This window comes from Manacus candei, unplaced genomic scaffold, assembly GCF_025592945.1.
Source record: "Manacus candei isolate 608988 ecotype Guabito, Panama unplaced genomic scaffold, ASM2559294v1 h1tg000042l, whole genome shotgun sequence".
NCBI lineage: Eukaryota > Metazoa > Chordata > Aves > Passeriformes > Pipridae > Manacus > Manacus candei.
The window spans coordinates 1,213,161-1,231,051 of NW_026138090.1; the positions used below are offsets into that span (position 1 = coordinate 1,213,161).

Here is a 17,891-nt window from a genome sequence, read left to right on the forward strand (position 1 = left end):
ACTCTAAACCCACCTGCTTGCCCATTGTATTTTTGCCTGATAAAAAACAGCCAGTCTTGATGAAATAAGAAAATAGAGGAAGATGGAAGGAGCAATTCTGTTTCTCCCCTTCTGCTGTATCCGCAAGAATGGTACTGATGGAGGAAAAACAGAACAAAACAAGGGGCGTCCAAGTTCTTGTCATCTAATTCTGTGCTCACTTTCTCCCATGCACCCACCAGTGGATGCTGTCGGGGTGTGCACCACCCCACTTTCACTGTGGGACAGGGTGGGGGGTGATGAGATCAATGAAAAGTGCTTGGTAGCCGAGCAGGCCCAACAGAGTCCTTCACAGCGGGACTCAGGATGCCACTGAGAGGTCTGAGAAGAGAGATGACTTGCAAAGCTGGAACTTAAGCTCCTCAATGCATCCTCGATGCATCCTGTGACTGCAGAGAAAATGTTATTTGAGACATGTAAGAAACACAAGGTTTTCTTTCACAAAATATGTCAACATCTCTGCAGCTCACCCTTTGGAATACACAAACTGCTCTTTTTCACCACTGCAGGGTGGCTTTGCCCACCTTCAGTGGCTGCTGTGTACCTGGAGAAGTTGTATTTTGTGTCTCTATTCCATGTGCTGTGGCCCTGCTGTAATACTTGTAGTGCCACCACCAGCTCCTCTGTCCCTAAATCCTACTTTGCCTTTTGCTCGTTGCATCACCTTCATTCCTGTCTTTCACCCTGATCCCTATCCCTCTCCCAAAAGGTCTTTAGATAATTTTTTGTTTCTTCACCCACCATCATTCTTGTTTCATGTTCTCCCCTACTGCTTCTGGGAAGAACTTGCAGGCACATAAACCCAAACCCTGAGGCTTGGCATTTATGGAGTGCTGAGCCAGGGAGTGTGTGCTGTACCTCCCTGGAGGTCTGGGGGTTTAGTGAGGGAAGACTCTGGTCCAGGCAGCTTGGGCACATTCATCAGGCCTTTGTGTGGACTATGCAGAGCACACAGATACATCAAAATACAGCCCAGTTAAACAAAAAACTACGCTGGAGAGACAGATGGTTTATTCTTACTTTATTAACAACGTAGCTTACAACTGTTTCAAGTAAAAAGGGGATTTATTTAATTCTGAATAAAAATTAAAATATAACTCTGAATATAGATTTTCACTTATTTACATGAAAACATATATACAGAATAGAATCTTACAGCAAACTAACAACATGCCCTTTGCCCTGTGAACTTTAAAAAGTAAAAACACCAGCATTGATTGATTTATATGTATATATATATACACATACATATACACACACATATATATACATATATATACACACACATACATATTTGTAACACACCAAAGGGATTTATGTACACAAATTGTAAGTAAGACTTTCAGTACAAACTGGAATTCAAAACAATTCAAGGGTTTCCAACGTGCATCACCACGAAAGGACCATAAACTGCTGGTTGCAGAGCAAATTTCTGCCATTCCATAAGAAACAGGAGGGTTTAAGTGCTTGCCTTGTCCTACCATGGAACATGAAAACACTCAACTCCCCTCAAAGCCTGCACTTCAGACTTTCACCTCTGTTGGACCACACAGGTGAAGGCTGCTGGAATAACTGCACGTGTTGGCACATCCTGACCAGGTTTGGCAGAACAGGGATTGGGAAATTTGATGCATACATTTATTTATAATCTATAAATTATGAACATTTATATGTCCATAATCCCCAGTGAGACTGGAGCAACCACAAGCAGGTAGGGTGCCTTGGGAATGAGCATTTTCATCCTGTTACATCCTAACACAGAGTATTTTGTAGACCCACAACCTGAACTCAGGGCACTGTCACCTCTTCCTATGGGACAGAGCTCAGATGTTAGCCCAGTATCTCCTATGGAGGTCTGAAAGGTGCAAGAGGAGGTTCTTCAGCCCCCAAAACCCAGAAGACACTCAGGAGTCAGGTACAAGGAAGCAAGGTTGATTTTCCCTACTATCCAGCTAAGGGGCCTGGAGACATCTGAACCAAATTTCTGCATCTCCACTGGGAAAACAAAATATGAACCTTTCAGCATTGTAGCTCTGTGTCTATAGCCAGCTTCTTTCCTTCCTCTCACCTGGCCCCTCTAGGGACTCAAAACATCTTTGCTGTGAAAAAGAAAAGCTTCCAGGAAAAATGCTCATGGGCCCCAGCTGTGCTTCTCTGTTGTGAGAGGTCCCTCTCCACAAAGATACCTCTCTCCTTCCTAAATCCCACCCTCCCCTCTCCCACATCCTCGGCAGCCATCAAGACCTACCTTCTTCATTGCAAAAATTAACATAAAAGACTAAAAGAAAGAAAGGCCACAAGCATTTAAAACTATGACCCATGTTGGGTTTGTGCAGTTCACGTGTCCCCTGCGAGAGAATTCCCGTGCATGGCACCAAACCACTGCAAAACCACTCTTCTGCAGGACAGCTGACATTTAAAGGACTGCTGGGTTGTAAAACCCTCATCTTTGATGACTGGCTCATATTCTATAGGCAGCCATTAAGATCATTTATACTTCTTGCTGGGGTATTGTACCAAAGCATAAATGAGAATATTAAAAGCTCCTTTATTGGGAGTTCATGAGCACCTAAGGACACAAGCCCTCTCTTGTGAAGTCTGGCAGATTGCAGCTGAATTTCTGCCTACTAGGAGCAGGAGGCATTTCAATTTTCTGATAATTAAGTGCAGGTTTTTTGAATTTTAAGTGAAAAAAATTGGTGAAGACTTGGTCCCACAGCCCACCCATTTCTGAGGGCCCTAATACTAACCTCAGTTATTTCTGGATCAAATCCTGAGTAACAGATTCCTTTAGTTTTGGGTCAGCTGATATGATGAATATTACTGAGGGGAAAATATACATGCATCCACATTTTGAAAGAGTTTTTACATAAATATACTGTATAAAATGTCTCCAAAACTCACAGGATTGGGGGGAGGGGGTATTTGTTGAGTGTATCTGAGCTAAAAAGTGTACAGTCACAAGTTTAAAAAAAAAAATCCTAATGTTCAAGACGTTGCAGATTACAGAAAAATATTTCCTGGAGAAGGGAATCAGCTTTGTAATCCCAAGCAATGGAAAATACAGCGTGACGTATCTTAGCACCAAAATGGAGCCCTTGAGACTAAATTTATCCACGTGTAATAAAGCTGGTTTTAATAGTGTTCAGTTGCAGCATGTTCTTCTCTTTTGGCACTTGAATTTGGAAATGAGAGGAACAGTCTGAGTTCATCGTTTTCCAGACGCACTGCACCAGAAAAGCAAAAAGTATTTGAAGTGGCCTGATTGTACAGAGCTTCTAAAACACTGAGGTGGCACAGCAGCTCTGCCACATTCAATTTTGTGCCCTGCAAAGACCAAGGCAGGCTTTTCAGGTGACTAAATGTCGATCGTGGTAGCCCAGCACTGCCTGGTTTGTCTTCAAAGAGCTGAGCTGGTGTTTGCTCCAAACCGCAGGACTGGGGACTGCAAAAGGCTGAAGGTTAAAGCCAAGGAATGGTGACTCTCCACATTAAGGCAAATTGGCTGTTTGCCCACAGTGAAATATTAAAGGGGCTTTAGGTGTCTAACTTACTGAGAAACTTTGCAAATCCTAACAGACATCCAAATACCTCTGGCAGTGGGTCAGGCCATCTCAGCTAGGATGTGCATCTGCAAGATGCTTCACTAAGGACAGGGTGTGCAACCATCAGCCTGGATTTTGGTGTTTCCTGAGGGAACCCAGCATTTTTAGGAGGTTTCTGCACCCCACAGGACCAAACTATCAAGGGTTATGGCATGTGGTTAACATGATGGAGCTGGAGACCCTGAAATCCTTCTCAGAGCTGAGAGGCCATCATGCCTCTGAGAGGTAGAAAAAGCCAGTGTTTAGTCTTCCCTGGCATTGAGGAAAAAAATGGGAGTGTGGATGGGAGCTGTGTTTTGGGGTTGAAAAAGGAAAAAGTGCCCTGAAACCAAAGAGAGCATTTTTCCTCAAGGTAGGAGAGGAGCATCCACAAGAGTAGGAGGAAGTCAGGACAGCCAGCCAGGGAATCATGGACATTCCCTAAGTTAGTGCTTTAATCCAATTTCAGGGACGAGTGCTTTGGGCCTGAAAACTGGGAATTGGCTGATTCTGTCAAGTGCTGAAAGGACAGGGAATGGAGCGGGGACCTGCCCACGGATCTGTTCAACCTGACAGGGCAAGCTCGAAAGGAGCCAGTGCAGATGAGGATGGGCAGGTACCACACACTCTTCAACCCCCTGCTCTTCTTCCAGAAATGACCATCCTTGGCCCTGTGCCTGAAGAGAGAGCAGTAACAGGTGCCTGCACACCCTTCTTGTGGGAGCAAAGTGGTCTGTGTGAATGTGCTGCAGTTCAGCATCCAACAGCCCAAGAAGAACAGCAGAGTTGCTCTCCAGCCCTGGGCAATGGCCTTGGATAATCTTCAGTTCAGCACTTCACAGCTGTGGCCTTTAGCACCTGATAACACAATAAACTTCAGGCGTGGATGCCAAATTCAAAACAGGGAGGGGAGAAGATGTGGCTTCACCACTGTCTAATATTAGTGTATCTGTGAAGTTGCACCAGCTCTGAAAATTTAACTTAGAACCAGGTCCGGACCAAAAAACCCCACACTTCCAGTGGTTTATACTTCTATATTGCAAAGTAAAGTGATATTTTACCCTAGAAAGATCAGTTTTCCCTCAGTTCCTTTGAAGTACATTACTCCAAAGCCTTACTAATGTTCCAGAATTGAAATGAAGTCCAGGCAAGAGTAATTAGTTCCTTCTGATCTCTGCTCAATCCAAGTACACTTGTCCAGCTAAACTACACACCATCCACTTTCAACTTGTGTAAGAAACTGCCCAAGAAACTCAGCTCCAGCTTTTCTTGAAAGCCATGAGTGCAACAGACAGCAGTACCCCAATCCCACATTTCTTCCCAACCTGCAGACTAAAAAGAAATAATAAAGCATCTACCACCCAAGGTAACTTTAACATAAAGATTTCAGGTTATCAGCCTCTCTGAAAGGACAGAGAGTGATAAACAAGGTGACACTGAAGAACAATGAACTGAAAGACAAATTGTGAGGACAAAGAAAACTGGGGAAATAAAAGAGCGGCGCAAGATAAAATTAGAATTCTTTTTTTTTGTTGTTTAATAGGTGAGTTTTAAATATGATTTCGCTTCCCTGAACAATCAGTAAAGATTCCCACGTTCTCGGCTCAATGCTTCACCCATTCCCTACTCAGCCAACATCAGAGCTGGTTGCTCTCAGAGTCTGTGTCTGTCTGCTCCCGAGTTTTGCCTCCATGAGTAATTAGCTGCCACAGGAATATCTACAGTTACAAGGCTGATGGAGAAAAAAAATGACATTTTTGCAACGTGTCCCAGAAAGCGTTAAATGTCTCTTGACAAATCCCAGAGGCAAGAAACTCCAAGAACATCGGAGCAGCAAAGGAGGCTCTGAAGAAGGTGGATGTGGCAAGTAAAGGATCGGTGCTGGGATGCTGTTTAACAAACAGCCATTCTGCTTCCCTTCCTTGAAATGTCCTCACACGCCAGTTCTCCTGACAGAATTCTCTCCTGCTGACAGATGTAACACCAGGACTGGGCTGAAGGAAGGAGGAGCTGGGAGAAGCACCCTCCTTGATCTTCTCAGCTGTGCTCTCATTTTGCTGGCTCCAATCCTTTTGTCTTCAGAGATGAAACAAGGAGCAATATTTTTAGGGGACCCTGAGAGGGATCCAAAGTGCTTATCAAACCAGTTGCATTGACACATTTCTCTGCTACTGTCAGTAGGAAATCCAGTCTGAAACCCAGTTTTTTAATGTCCGCCCCACTACAGAAACTTATTCCTGGATTTCTGAGAAACAAAAAAACACCATTTGATGCAGAGGCAACTGCTACTCCCTTGAGTTGGCTAAAACTTGAACAGGACCTTCAGTACAAAGCAACAGCTGAGAACAGATCCAGTCCTGCTGATCTCCCATGTAAAAAAAATTCTGATGAAATCTCAAGAGTTGGCAGGATCTGGCCCAGCCTGCAGCAGTTGCACCCATCACATTCCTCAGTGGCAAATCAGGAAATTCAGATACACGACAAACAGAGTCAATACTTCTTAACATATTCTCTGGGGCAGATTCCAATGTAGTCCAGAACATTTATTTCTGAAGGTTCTCCCTTCACTCCAGAGAATTTAAGAAAGAAAACTGATGAGGGAGAATGCAGCAGCTTCAGCCTGGTGTTGGTCAGCAAGTTCTTCTGAGCACAGGATGGTCAGCAGGACCCTCTGATCCAAGTCTGCTGCCTCCATACGGGATGTGCTTGAGGTGAGGGTTATCTGGCCATAGGCATTGGCTTCAGATTTAGGGCTAGAAGTGACATTTCCTTCTGAAGAGGTTTTCACTGAGTGGGCTTTGGCATTAGGGCACTGTAACAGACCTGTGTATAATTTCCAAGCTGATTTCCCTGAGGTCAGGGAACAGGGGTCTGTTTATGGCGTGAGAACAAAAGTCTGACAGTGACAGTGGTTTCCTACGAAAACAGGCTAAAACAGCATGAACTACTTTTGGAGGGTGGGATTCATTTGCACCTTAAAGTTAGAGCAAAATTCTGACACGATCCCAGTTTGGCTTTTTGGGAGGACTTCTCATCACTGATGCCACCAACCTCTGCTGAGTTAAAGAAAATTCATGCTCAACAGGTGTGACTAATGGTGTCATATATCCCTGCAAAGTAAATGGGATAAAACCAGAAGCCCAGGGTGTCCAACCCATTTCCTCACTCTCTCTGGTGTTTTACCCTGCTTGGCATGAAGCCAGCTCCCAGTTTCACTAGTCAAGGTGGCACTGGACACTCTGGGGGCTTTATAAAGAAACGTAGAACCATTAAGGTTGGAAAATACCTTCAAGATTATTGAGTCCAACCTCTGAGTGATCACCACCTTGTCAATTAAAACACAGCACTAAGTACCAGGTCCAGTCATTAAATATAGACCATGTTTGATTGCATCTTAAACACTGTGGTTACACAGCCTGAAAACACTGATGCTTTTTACTCCCACTCTGCAACCAGATTCATGAAGGTGCAGATGAAACCAGCATTCCCTCAACAATCTCATCATTAAATCTGAACAGCCTTTTTTTTTTCACCCTGTGGGACTGAAAGTCAGGTCTTTGAACTGACTTGCATTTAAAAGGATGGGCTTGACTATGAAAGCTTTCATGTTCCTGTACAAGAATGGAGCATTGTACAGATCCCATCACAGAGACATTCAGCTTATTGTGCAGAGCCAGCATGGCTCAGGATGTGCCACCAGGTCTTGTGTCACCCCCACCAGTTTGCTGCATCTTTGTCTGATCTGTAGAGACCATGGGTTGAGTTCTGTTTCACAAATCACTCAGGAATAACACAGCTGATGAGTTGTGTAACACTTTGTCCTTTTCTAAAACTGGAGAGGCAGGAGAAAACAAAGCCCATTGATCACCAGGATCAAATCTGCAGTAAACCCCAGGTAATGCTACAAACAATCACTTACATTTCAATATGAAAGAAGTGTGCCAAGAGTTGGCCAAAAGAAATGTTCATGTTCAGAAATTGGCTTAGACAAACCATCGCCATCTGGAAGTGTCTGACCCTTCTTCCTGGGGATGTGTCTGCCACGAGTAGGTTTGTTTTAAGGACAACAAACCATCTGATCCGTGCTGGCCCTGCACCACTGGGTGACAGGTTGGTGAGGCTCCTGAGGAGGGGTGCCAGCAGTCTCTCGGTGTGCTTTACAAGTACAGAAGAATTAGTTCCATTTGTTGCTAGTTCTCCTTTACGTTTGGGGTTTTTTTCCCCCTTCAGATTAATTCCCAGTGCTTCCAATTCGGCGTGTTATTGGAAAAGGGATATGGGGAAAAAAAACACCCCTTGAACAGGTTGAAATGTTAAAAAAGGGAGGGAACAAGAGGAAGGACAGAAAGCAGTGGAGAAGTGCAGTCAGTTGGCATATTGTGCATAGAATGCAACTTTTACTCGCTCGATCTGGTGGCACAGTTTGATGGCTGGACCGAGCTTCAGCTCCATGCACTCCTGCACCGTGGGCAGTGTCAGCAACAGAAGGGCTTGGCCATCGATGTCCTGGGAAAGAAAAGACAGGGAAAATGTGAGGCTTTTTTTGTGGACTCTTGGGGCAGAAAGTATAACCAAGTTTGGAGAAGCAAGAAAGGAAGTTTGCCCCAAAAATTAAAGGTTGTCCTCTGCCCTTTTCTCCCACTTTAGTGCTGCCCATCTCCTCCTTTCTCAGGGATTCATCATGCTTTTCCAGAAGTTGTCTAGTGTGTCTTCATAGGCTCTTTCACCTTCCAGTTTTGGAAAAGCCTGCCAGCTGCTGAAATGAGGGATCACCTTCTAAAGAAACCCTGCAGGGTCCACGGAGACCTGATCAGTCCCATTTTATGCCTGAGGAACTGAAATGGGGGGAGGCTGCAGAGAGCACACCAGGAGACACAGGAGGCAGCTGAATGGAGAAAATTATGACAGTCCCTCTGTCAGACCATTCCCCCAACTCCTCTGGCCCATGATTTGCTCAGCACTGGTTTATTTCTGACTTGTTCCGTGCCATGTTCCCAAATCCACCCAGGACCTGCCTTGTTCCACTTCAGCTGCTGAATGACCAAGACAGAGGGGCCTGGACTGCCTGGAAACCTTGCAACTTCCAGTGTCCCAAAATGCTGTAGACTGGAAGGGACCTCTGGAGGTCATGTCTTTCCCTATGCACCAAATTCCATGAGCTAGCACCCCAGATGAGCAACTTTACCGGGGACTACTCCTGGCTTTATGACCCCCTTCTTAATTAAGAAGCTCAGGTTGTCTTTATTCTTTAAAGGACTGAGAAGCAGACAAGCAGGCTACAAAACTTCTTTTTACTCCTTAGGGAGGATCAGAGTCTATGCACAGCAACTCACATAAACTCCCCGGGACAGCCCTGATTAGTCAGAATTGCACATAAGGAGGATTTGGACAGTTTAAGTGCTGCTTTGATCAAGACTGTCCATGGCTAAGGTTCTTCCTCCACTCAAGCTTCATGGCATGGCCCATTGCACCAGAGCTTCACAAGGAAAAGCTCCAGTCATGTGTGTTTGATTAAAGTCCTTATAAAACTCTCTGGCAAAGAAGAGGAATGGTTGGTTTTCAAGCCCTGGCGTTATTCCAGGATTAATAACAAATGGTTGGAGCACATTGTGACACAGTGACTAGACCATCCTGCTATGGAGAGTTCCAGCCTTGCTCTAGACTCACACTTCACCTTCTCCCAGTCAAGGCAGCTGCCTCAGGTACAGAGTTATTCTTGGTGAAGAATCAGAGACAGTTCAATGTGCAGTTGGCCACACCACTGACTGCCATCAGCCATGGCCTAATTAGCCACACTTGCTTCTTCCTAACTATGATTTGCTAGCGCTGCCCTTCATTTTTAGCAGTGGCTGCTATTCATTAGCCAAGAAACAGCTCTTTCCATATAAATTTTACCCATTCACACTGGCTTGAGATGAAGAGTATTGGCTTCTGCTCCTGCAAACCTTTCTGCTTAATGGGGAGATGACTGGCATCTCCTAAAATCAGGTCATCCAAGGGCCTGACTGGAAAATCTTCAGAGGAATGTAGATAACAATTAGATGTCTACATACTCAAGGCATCTAGGTGTTAACGAAAAAATTCAGGCCAGTTTTGGGTTCAAGCAGCATTTTTCTGCTTCCCAGGTAAATAATTTAAAACAGAGTGGAACCCATGTGGCCAGGAGAAAGTTTGCAATGTACCAGATAACCACTACCTGTTTTACACCGAGGTGCTTACCTATGTGATACCAGAATGGCACTGTGAACCTTGGCATGAAATGTCTAAACCTGCTCAGGACTCAGGCTACTGAGTTTCTGGTCTCTCTGAGGATCTGGCAAGGATCTGACTCCAGTTTCTAAGGGTTTTCATGCCTTGCCAAAATCTGTGCTATAACATGGCCTGAAGAGATCTAAAGTTTGGTCATAAGACCTTTATCAAAGGCCTAGGCCCAGCTATCAAGGTGGTATGTGCTGTGATTTGAACAGACACCACAGATACAAAAAGACAAGTTACGTAAAGACTTCTACCTGCTCCTGAAATATTTTGGCAAGGGGTGCGCAGTCAGTGAGTTTAATGAACCTCACAACATCTGTCACAGTCCACTCCAATGGGTTACTGTCCAGGACAAGCTTCTCTTCCTCTTCTTGCTTAATTTCCTGCAAATGAAAAAAACCAAAAGCTTTTACAAAGCGAACTACCTTGTGTGGAGAACCAGGGCTGCCCTCCTCAGATGAGGAAGGTTTGGCACTGCACTGGTGTGGCCTCACCTTGAATATTGTCGCAGTTTTGGTCACTGCAACATTAAGAAAGATATTAAGCTCTTAGAGAGTGTCCAAAGGAGGGCAACGAGGATGGCGAAGGGCCTTGAGGGGAAATGTGTGAGGAGTGGCTGAGGGCATCTGGTGTGTTCAGCTGGAGAAGAAGAGACTGAGGGGAGACTTCACTGCAGTTTCAACTTCCTTGGGAGGGGAAGAGGAGGAGCAGGCACTGATCTCTGCTCTGTGGGGACGAGGGACAGGACCCCAGGGAATGGCCTGAAGTTGTGCCAGAGCAGGGTTAGGTTGGATATTAGGAAAAGGCTCTTCCCCCAGAGGGTGGTCAGGCACTGAACAGGCTCCCCAGGGCAGTGTTTACAGCACCAAGGCTGACAGAGTTCAAGAAGCATTTGGATGATCCTCTCAGGCACATGGTGTGACTCTTGGGATGTCCTGTGCAGGGCTAAGGGTTGGATTCGATGATCCCTGTGGATCTCTTCCAACTCAGCATATTCTGTGATTCTGCGCCAGGTAATTTAGGAAGAATACTGCTACTAATTGGGGCTGAAGCCTATGGACACACACTCACTTCCTTGACCTGCGAGCCCTTCTCTGCCTCGCTGTAGGAGTGGGGCTGTGGTCTCCGGCTCCGCCGGGCCCTCTCCGTGGCGGGGGGTCTGTCCGACTCGGTGCTGCTCCGCAGGGTGACGGCTCGCCGGGGCCTGGCCGAGGGCACCTCGGCCGAGGACGTGTCCGTCTGGTCATCCCGGAGCTCCGAGCTGGTCTCCTCACTTCCCGTCTCATCCTCCATCGCGTCCGGCTCGTCATCTTCGCTCTCCTGCGCCAGAGAAACAGCACCCAGGCTCGGAGATTAATCCAGCAGCAAACCAAAAGGCACTGGGTCAAACTACATCCCCGTGACCACGCTGGTCCAGGGTAACATTTACTGTAACCCAATTACCTCATTTTCATTACAGTGCTAAGTAAATTAGCCCTTGACTTAGATTTGTTACGAAATGTAGACGGAAAAAAAATGCATGACGGAAAATCCTTTTTCTCCTTCCAACTAAAGGTCAACAGCAATAACTCATCTGGCATGAAATGTTCTTCTGGTGGGCTGGTACCTCAAAACCCGTGGCACTGCAGATGAGCAGGAGAAGGGGAAATGGAAAATTCTAAAGGGATAAAATGAAACTCAGGTTGCTCGAGATGAAATAAGATCAGAAATAGGCTGAAATTTATACCTTCACATTGCTTCAAAGTGTTGTGGGTGTTACTGGTATTGAAAGGAAGGAAATCTTGGTGCCATTTAAAAACATCTAGATGTACAAGCACTAAATCAAGTACCTGATTTCTTAGCTGACAATTTCTGTAAAACCCAGAGGAGAAGAATTCACCCAGATTTCCCCGCTTTCAGCCCAACACCTAACTGATGAAGGGGAAGCAAAAATTTCCATTTAAAGGATATTAAACCAGCTTCTCGTTATTTCTGCCACATAGAGCTTGCAAGCACAGACCAACTGATGGAAACTGTGCATTTTCAACTTTATATATACATCCGCTGCCCAAATGGCTTCGACAGCTTAGCTCTGATCAAAGTGTGAGCATGCATCCAAGCCACATGCTCAGGTCTTGAGTGAAAGAGCAGTTTTAGACAAAGACAGTTGTATCAGCTGACAGGCTGAAAAACTTGGGTAATGGTTGATTTAGGCTTAAGTTTAAATTCCTTTGAAGCAGGTATAATCTGAGGAAATGAAGCAGAACTACAACTAAATGAGGACCAAGCCATGAAGATGCAAGCAATCAGCTGAAAGCTGAGTAAAATAACCCCCTCCAGCCCAAGTAGAGGGAATTGAGGTAAATCAGCTTTATTTCACATTGCACAAAGCTGCATTCACTGGTACTCAGTTGAGGAAGGGAAACCACACATGAACTTTGTTATTCCTATCACGGGAAAACCACCCAGAAACAATCCACATAGAACTAATTCTGCTCCAGACTGTATTTGGACACAAATCATTGCTGAAGTTGAGATCCTGTTGTATCACACAACATACTGAGGCCTCAAATACCCTGTATTTGGGACACAAACCATTTGTCTGTATTCTAAAGCTTCTAGAGCTACTATTGTTTGATGTTATGAGCCAAAAAATATTACCAATAATTAATGAAAAAATAAAATTCCTTGAAACCACAATGGCTATTTTTATTTATTACAATATTTGGACATCCTAGACATGAATCTGGTAGATGCTGTAAAAAGCATCTAACAGGCTAATCTGCCTGCTTGCAAGGAAGCAAAAGAAAACAAAGATATAATATTAGGCAGCATGTTAGTCAGTGAGCATTAGGAAGGTGGGAGCAAAAAATCTAGAGTCTGCTAACTAAAATGGACAAGGTAAAAATCCCCAAAGTGTCCCAATAAAACCAGTCTGATGTTAGAAGAACAGAGTAGCAAAGAAGGAAGGATTCAAAATAGAAAATAAGGAAAATGGAAGTGTTTGGGTGTGCTGAGAAACCCCACATAAGGAAGATGCAGAATGAGGGACAAAAAAAAGCACGAAGGGGCTTCTGCTGATTTATCCCTGTGCAACACATACCTCTGCAGAGCCTGCAGCATTTGAATCAACAGCTGAAGATCTTCTTTTCTTCTGCACAAAGATGGATTTCCGCCTTTTCCTGCGTCTGGCTGGCTTGACATGGCCACTTTTCACGTTGTTATTTTCCCCAATTGGTGGCTTAATGATTTTTTTCCTCTTCCCATAGTAATAAGCTGGAGAAATGAAGCAGAATGCCCATAAAAAGCTTTAACCACCAAAAGAAGGAAACTTTGGTGTGCTTCTTGCTGCAGATTCAGGACTGCACTCTATAGGTGCACTTTGAAATACACTGATATGGAAAAAATGTCCAGTGTAAATATAAGATGTCATGTTGGACCAGTACAGAGTGTTACAACTCTCGTGTATCCAGATTTATTGACGATGAGTGAAAAATTCAGAATTTAACTATATGTGTTGAGGCAAAGCTTCCACTAAGTCAACCAGCGACTTGCAGGGAAGGAGGCCAGTGTGTTTCAGATCTGATACAATGCAGATCTTTGTGATTTAACAGCCTTAGACACACTTTCACTTGCTAATGTTTTCGGCAGAAAGTGGACAGGGCCAGCAATCCTCAATCACACACAAAGGAACAGGTTTTTATTGCCTTAAACTATTTTGTGGTCCAAGTTGAAATTAAGGATGTAGGAGTCCTCTGACCTTACACTGAGTGCTTGTGTTAAATGCATTTTGGCATGCTCTGGGGGTGAAAGATACTCTGCCCCTGACCAGCCAGGCTATCCCACGACAGCTAAAATGGCACTTGGCACCCATGTCAAAGTTTATAACTGACCAAGTTGTTCATCAAATCAGTGGAGTTTTGAGGAACAATTCATGCAGCCACATACTACCATCAGCTTTGAGATGAGACCATCCCAGCTGGAGCTCCCCCAACTGCACTCTCCAGCTCTCCATTTCCTACCAGCAGGAGTCTAGCTCAGGTGTAGACTTCTACAGAAACCCATCCTAAGTGATCTGAGTATCTCCCTGCGCCCGTTTCTCCTTCTACTCTGCCACTAACCAGAAGATAATTGCTTTAAATCAAACATATTGCTTTTTGCAGCCTTTGCAGAAGAAGGACAGCACTCACTTCCAATTTCCTGACCTGCCTGAAGAGCCCATAATATCAGTAACATTGACAACAAGAAGTGCTGTACACATGCCTAACGACAGCCTTCCTGTATGGGCAGGAACATGTTTAAATATTAAACACCCTGAGCAGAGAGAGTTAATGCTCCCAAACTCCTTCCACCACCTCAGCATTGTGACTGTGGCCTGTGCTGGTGCATATGCCAAAAACTCTTCACTGAGTTGGACAGGATTCATCTCACCCAACGAAGCCATCTCAGATATAGCAGTTTAAATCTCATCTTACTACTTGCAGGTTCCTTTTATGTGCTCTTCATGTTAACTTTAGATATAAAGAAAACTCAAGACTTCCAAAAATTAATGACTTTCAAACAGATACATTCGGGTGGAGTGAGATGGATGGTTTCCTGGAGATGCCTGTTTTCTCTGCACAGAATATTAAAGGAACATGTGGTGGCCTGTTCAGGATTAAATAACTGCTCTTAGACGAGATGAATCCTAATCAGTATTAACAATATTACACAGTAATACCAGTATTAACAGCATTGCACAACTCCTGTTCTTCATCACACACAGTCTCCCACTGCTCTGATTCCCAACTGGCACCAAGAAGCATTTTGGCCAGTACTCACTGTACTTGGTTTTAGTGTGAATGGAGCAGTTCTCGGGGCAGACTTCAGCCACCAGCACAGGGCTGAACAGGTTGGGGCAGCACTCCAGCTTGGCACAGACCCTCCTGCAGAAATCTGCCACCTGATCTGACGTCCGCACAATCTTAACAGTTGCCCTGTAAGTCTTCCCTCTGTACCTAGAGAAGAGTGAAAAACCCATGTTACCAGTCAAGCAACACCCTCTTATGCTCCAGACCAAACTTTCCTCTGTTAGGGGAGTGACTTTCCTTGGGAGAGTGTCTCTCTTGGGAAGGCAGGCAGAATAGGTCTGTTTGTTTCAGTGGCTCCATTTCATATGGATTTGAAGAAGGAAAGGGTGAAATAAATCAGAGGTGTGGACATGATTCGGGAAGGAATGCATGTGCAGTCTGGGTATGTCTGTAGATATGGCAAAAGATAGAAAAAAAACTCAGTAGGCTTGGGGAGGATCCTACACAGGACAGCAAGCCCATATTATGAAGTGATGCAAAGTTTTTGGGAGAGGATGTAGTCTCTCTTCATACACTGACCAATGATGAGATGCTTACAGCCCTTGCAGAGCTTTCTGGTCAGCACCCTGTGTTTGGGCTGCACTGGAGATGGTACTTTTGGTCTTCTCCATTGCCATCTTTCTTGCTCCCATATGACACTCCAGCTCCCAACAATCCCACAGATTCACTGGGCCATCTGTGGCTACTGGGACACTGTGAGGAAGTATCTGAGTGAAATGGTTCTCTCTGCCACACAGGGTCCAGATGATTTCAGCACTCTGAGATATGGACAACACAGAACCCAAGGACCTCACCAGGAATATCTGGAGCTGTGTAATGGGGCTGCAGCAACAGGCCCTAAAAACTGACTCCTACAGGGAATGCTCAGAGCAGGAACCTGCAATGAAAGGTTTGTCTTAAATCTGTTATGCTACTAAAACATTTATTTCGGTGTTTTATACAAAGTGTTTCTGAGCGATAAATGGCTAAGAAAGATACAGTTACACCCCTGCTGTACTACACTGTAGATGTGAACTCTGAAAAACCAATTATCCCCATAATTTATTAAACAGCAGCACCAAGCTATCGTAAACAGTGAGATAAGGTTTTTAAAACATCTCTTACACGTCCTGGGGAATGCAACACAAGAGACAATCATGCGAGCGCCTGGTGCCACGGCATTATAAATGTGCCCAGGGAAGAGAAAAGTGACACACACGAAAGAAAAAGAGGGAGAGACAGCAAAAGAAAGATTACTGAATGGGAGGCAAGGAAAAACAGAGATACAGTCGTCAGGAAAGAACGAGACAAAGCATTTTGGAGTGTGTTCAGATCCATAAATTCCTAGCAGGGAATCAGCTGGTGATAGTCAGATATGGAAGAGGAAAAGGAGGTGGTGGTGCAACAGTGCTGTGGCCTGAGCATTAAAATATGCAGCATGTGCCCACACTCCACTCCCTCTCTGAAGGTTTCATTGGGTCACACAAAGCAACTGGAACACCACCTTTTGCTGCGCTCCCTCCCAGCAGCTCTTTCTGGAAACAGTGGGCTGTGGGAAAAGGGTTTGAAACTGCGGTACAGAAAGTGTTATAAAGGGAACCCAAATGAAACTTGGGTCTGAGAACAGCCCAGTCTACCCACCCTCACATCACAAAAGACTCAGTCCAAACTATCACCTCAACAAAAAAACTCTTCCATAACCTGAATGAGCATTTCCACGAGGTGCCAGGCTCTGATATCCTATTTGGTGCCTGACCAAGGACCTCAAGCCATGGAGACAATCTTGATTCATTCTCATGAACGAATGAATGACTTAATGAGCCAACTTTTCACACACCTTCAGAGACCTGGACAGATGCTGTAAAATGGAAAACTGTTCCTTCCAGGTACAGAGCACTGTTATCCCAGCTTCCCTATAAAACAGCTGCACAGGCAGGCTGGCTAAAGAGAGCTTGGCAATACTTAATATCAAAAGATCAGATTCCACAGCCATTTGAATATATCTACTTAAAAATGTTTTATATTTCTTTCCAACGTGTTTGAAGAGACTCCTGCCCTTATTACTTCTCCAGGAGCCATTAGGTTTAACAACAGCCCAGAGCACTGGGTCAGTAAGCCAGACTCTTGTGACAGGCTGCAGAATTTCACCGTAATACCTTCACCTCAACCCAAATAACTTTGGTTGGACTAAACCACCACTTCCCGACAAGCAGCGGCCTCCCCTCAAGGGTCTCCACACTGGAAGAAACCTGGCAGAGGGAGCACCTGTACCTATAACTCATGTGCTTACAGCTCATTTTAGGTCTGGATGCGTCTGAACTAAACTTACATTTATTTGTCCTTGTTCTGACTTTCACTACCAGGATGAAAAGACTGTGTCTGGTTTTGTTTCCTTGCAAACGCGCTATAATCAAATTGCCTCTTGATCTTCTTTCTTACAAGCTAAGAAAGCTGCCTGATGGGTATTATTCAAGGATGGCTGACTTTTTCTAACTGTGTGCTTCCTATTGTGTTTGCCTGCCCAGAAAGGACCCATTGTACTACAGAGCCTGCTGAAAGGAAAAGATGAAACCAGGAAAATGAACAACTGACTGATTTCATAGTCTGCTTTGAATGCAACACACATGTTAATTAACAGAACGGATGGTAAATGGAGATCACCATGACTGCAGCGATCAGTCTCAATAACCCAAGGTGTTAGTACTGGCCACAGTAATATTTTTTACATAATTTTGGCCTTGGCAGCCCCTCTTTCAACTATAAACCAGGTTCTACTAATATTTTCCATATTTCTCACACACTGAAGATTTTTAACACAAGCACCACCAAATGTAATCTGAGCTGTTCTAGGACAGCCACGTGGAAGGAGCTCATTTGGATATAATCAGAAAACCCTTTTCCACCAGCATCTCTCAAAAAATTACCAACTTCTGATACTCCTATGGATGTTTTTATACCAGGACTCCTATCATCCCAACCACTTGTAACTACCAAGTAATCTGCACACACAGCATGGTAGCAATGGAGACTTGGAAAACTGCTGTGCCAAGGACAGTATTTTCAATTTTCTTAGAAATCACTGTTCTTTTAAAAAATTATTTTTCAGCTAAAACCAAAGAAATCTTCCTTCTCTCTTTCTCTGCCCTCAGATCCCAAAATTGGAGAAAACCCTACGGCTGAAACTATTTCCATGAAAAATACACTT

At 44.5% G+C, this 17,891-nt stretch overlaps 1 protein-coding gene across 4 annotated transcripts in view; it reads right to left on the bottom strand.

Moving 5' to 3' along the window:
• Window positions 1-1,045: 1,045 nt before the first annotated feature.
• Window positions 1,046-17,891, bottom strand: part of SFMBT2 (Scm like with four mbt domains 2) — a 115,184-nt gene continuing 98,338 nt past the window's right edge. For 3 of the 4 annotated variants that reach the window (XM_051795217.1, XM_051795218.1, XM_051795220.1), the window contains 5 exons: window positions 14,679-14,854; window positions 12,961-13,133; window positions 10,950-11,198; window positions 10,133-10,261; window positions 1,046-8,129 (listed from right to left, as the gene is read on the bottom strand). In XM_051795217.1, coding sequence (XP_051651177.1) covers window positions 7,989-8,129; window positions 10,133-10,261; window positions 10,950-11,198; window positions 12,961-13,133; window positions 14,679-14,854 — 868 coding nt within the window. In that variant the 3' untranslated portion in view covers window positions 1,046-7,988. The remainder of the gene's footprint in view (window positions 8,130-10,132; window positions 10,262-10,949; window positions 11,199-12,960; window positions 13,134-14,678; window positions 14,855-17,891) is intronic. The other variant, XM_051795219.1, reaches the window with a different exon arrangement.